The 2724-nt window shown below is 65.8% G+C and overlaps 1 protein-coding gene across 1 annotated transcript; it reads right to left on the bottom strand.

Annotated features, from left to right (window-relative positions):
• Positions 1-349: 349 nt before the first annotated feature.
• On the bottom strand, positions 350-2706 carry MNEG_15999 (Translational activator GCN1; the record flags this gene model as incomplete). The annotated part of the gene is made up of 5 exons (XM_014035530.1): positions 350-382; positions 807-923; positions 1322-1424; positions 2214-2363; positions 2645-2706. The coding sequence occupies 5 exons, from the start codon at positions 2704-2706 to the stop codon at positions 350-352; spliced, it is 465 nt and encodes a 154-aa protein (XP_013890984.1).
• Between the last annotated feature and the right edge of the window lie 18 nt (positions 2707-2724).

The raw sequence follows: 2724 nt of genomic DNA, 5'->3' as shown, positions 1-2724 counted from the left end.
GTGGGTGGGGTCTGGGTGCCAGGGATACAAGGGGGCGCATTGTTGAAGGTATCTTGGATTGACGCGGGGTTGAAAGCACTGATGAGCGGCTCGGCACGCGGCGACTGACACGGGGCCGCTGTGGAGCAGGAAGGGAGCGGGGCAATTTGCTGCGCCCACTTTGGGCCTCGCCGGGCGCACCCACGCGCCACCGCCGCCCTCTTCCACAGCCCAGATCCCGCAAACGAGCATGGTCGAGCGTGCGCCGCCGCCACCCACCACGAGCGTCTTCCAATTGTGCAGGGCGCCGTTCCTGACGGCGTACTGCACGTCACTGCGGGTGACGTACAGCTTGGACAGCACCTGGGGTTTAGGGGGTGGGGGTGGGGGGCCAGGGTTTTGGCTGAGCGGCAGGTTTGGGTGGGTGGGTGCCAGGTGGGTGCATGGCAATATGTCAGGGACAGCAACCAGTGCGCCGCGGGTGGGTAGAGTGTGTGAGTGCGGAAGTGAGTGTTGGTGCAAGTTGAGCGTCTGTGTGAGTGTGTGTCTCTCTGTGTGTGTGGGGGGGGGGGGCAACATCGAGGACGGCGTGCCGGGGTTGCTCTGCGGTGGCGGCGGCGCCGATCCAACAAGGCAGGGAGACGCTGGACAGAAACGCACGCCCGCCCCGCGCCGGCGTTTGAGGACCCAAAAACGCGGTCAAAGATAGCGCAGTGGGGCCGGCGGGCAGCGCGCCAGTGCGTGGTGGCATCGGGATCGCCGGCTGGCGGGGTGGCATTGCAAAAGGGTGCATGAGAGCGATGAGAGAGGCCGCGCCGGCCGCGCACCTCGTCCCTGCGCTGCCGTCCCAGGGCCTGCAGGATGGCCTGGCCGTGCGCCTCCGACGCGGCGCCCTCGTCGTCGCTGCCGCCGTCGACCTTCACGCGGCCCGTGGTGCCCGCCACCTGCGGCGCGGCGGTTTCGGGGCGCCGAGGAAGGGGGTGGGGTGGGTTGAGATCGCCGTTGGCGTGAGGTTGTGAGGAGGTGCGTGGCGGTTGTAGACTTGATAGGTGTGTTGGAGTGTGTGGCGGCTGTCCGTGGCAAACTTGGGGGAGGCCAAGGCGAGGGGCACGAGTGGCATCGGAAAGAGAGTTAAATTCGGTTTGTTCTGCATCGGGCGGCGAGGCCCTTGGATTGTTGCAGTTTTGGTTGCTCGTCATTTGCCACAGCGGCGCCGCACATGGATATCGCAAACAAAACAGCCGCGTCCCAGTCAAGACCACACAGCATACGTGCAGCCCCGAGCGCTGTCTGGGTTTCCATGCCAGGTCAGACGCAATCAGATCATGCCAGATCATGTCACCTTGAACAGCAGCTCCCCGCACAGCTCCACCGACGCCTGCCTGATGCGCCACGCCTCGTGGCTCAGGCCCGCCTCGACAGCGGGCAGCAGCAGCGGCAGGCAGCTGTCGCGCACAAGTTTCGAATTTGGGTGAGGCAGGGAGGAGGGGATGGAGGGGTGCGTGAGCAAGACCCTCGGCTCACATTCTCCTCTGTCCTTGCCTTAGCCTTACTGAGGTGGGTCTCGACGATCACAGGCACAGACGCGTGCGTGTGTGCGCGCGTGTGCGTGCGTGCGTGTGCAAGAGGTGACTGTGTACAGGCACACACGCACACGCATATACGCGTTTGCGAGGCCAGGAAAGGCCAGGCCAGTGCAAAACAGATAGACAGCATAGCTCCAACGGAATGTCAGCCCCAGTGCTGGGCGCCGCCAGGATTAATAGCCCGGCGGGCCGACCAGACCGGGGCAACCCCGGGGCGGCGCGTGGCCGCCCCTGGGGCCGCGTGGTGTCGCGCAGCTTGGAGGCCGGCCTCCCCGATGGTGGCGCGGGGGGCGGATGAAATCTGCGCAGGACAGCAGACGCGCCATCCCCCCTCCTCCCCTCTTGCGCCCTCTCACCTTCGTTTCACACCCGCCTGACCCGCACCCCCCCAATACACGCAGCCGTTGCTGCCGCGTGCCAAAACCAGAGGACACAGCTGCCCCCATTTATGCCGCCCTGGCGCCCTTCACGCGCCGCCCAGGCTGGCCAGTGCAACGACGACCCCTGCCCCCACTAAACGGAAGAAAAAGCTGCAACCAACAAGACGACGCCGACGCGCTGCGAGGCTGCCAAAGTATCCCGCAAAGCGTCTGTTGATGACGCAGCGGGCGCAGATGGGCGCAACCCTTAACCCGCTCAAGCGCCCACCTCTTTGCGTAGATCTCCACGAACGCGCGCGCCGCCGCGAGCGCCGCGTCCCTCACGCCCTCCGACTCGTCGCTGAGGCCGTCCAGGATGGCGGGCAGCACCTCCCCCAGGTGAGTCATGAAGGCGGCCTCCATGGTCAGGGGGAGGTACCTGCCGGGGGGAGGTTTCGATGGGTGGGTCGGGGCGAGGGACGCGTTGGAAGGAGGACGCGGGCACCAGAAGCGGCTGGATGTCGGAAGTGGGGATGTTGTAGGCGATAATGTCTGTGTGTGCGCGTGCACAAAAGCATGCGTATGCTTTTCATTTGGGGTGATGAAGGGGCCGAGAGGCAGGAGCAGGAGTTGGGATGGATTAGGCCATGCCTGCGTGTGGTGTGCTCCAAACCCCACGACCTGGTGGGGGGGGGGGCCGTGCAGGCGGCGGCGCCGCACCTGAAGAGCGTGAGGTGTCCCTCCCTGACAAAGGCGTTGCGCGCCTTGGCCGACGCCAGCATCTCCGGCAAAAGCTGGGG

The sequence above is a fragment of the Monoraphidium neglectum genome (assembly GCF_000611645.1).
Source record: "Monoraphidium neglectum strain SAG 48.87 unplaced genomic scaffold scaffold05876, whole genome shotgun sequence".
Lineage (NCBI taxonomy): Eukaryota > Viridiplantae > Chlorophyta > Chlorophyceae > Sphaeropleales > Selenastraceae > Monoraphidium > Monoraphidium neglectum.
The sequence above is the reverse complement of the archived record's forward strand: the minus strand, read 5'-3'. Positions and strand labels throughout refer to the sequence as shown.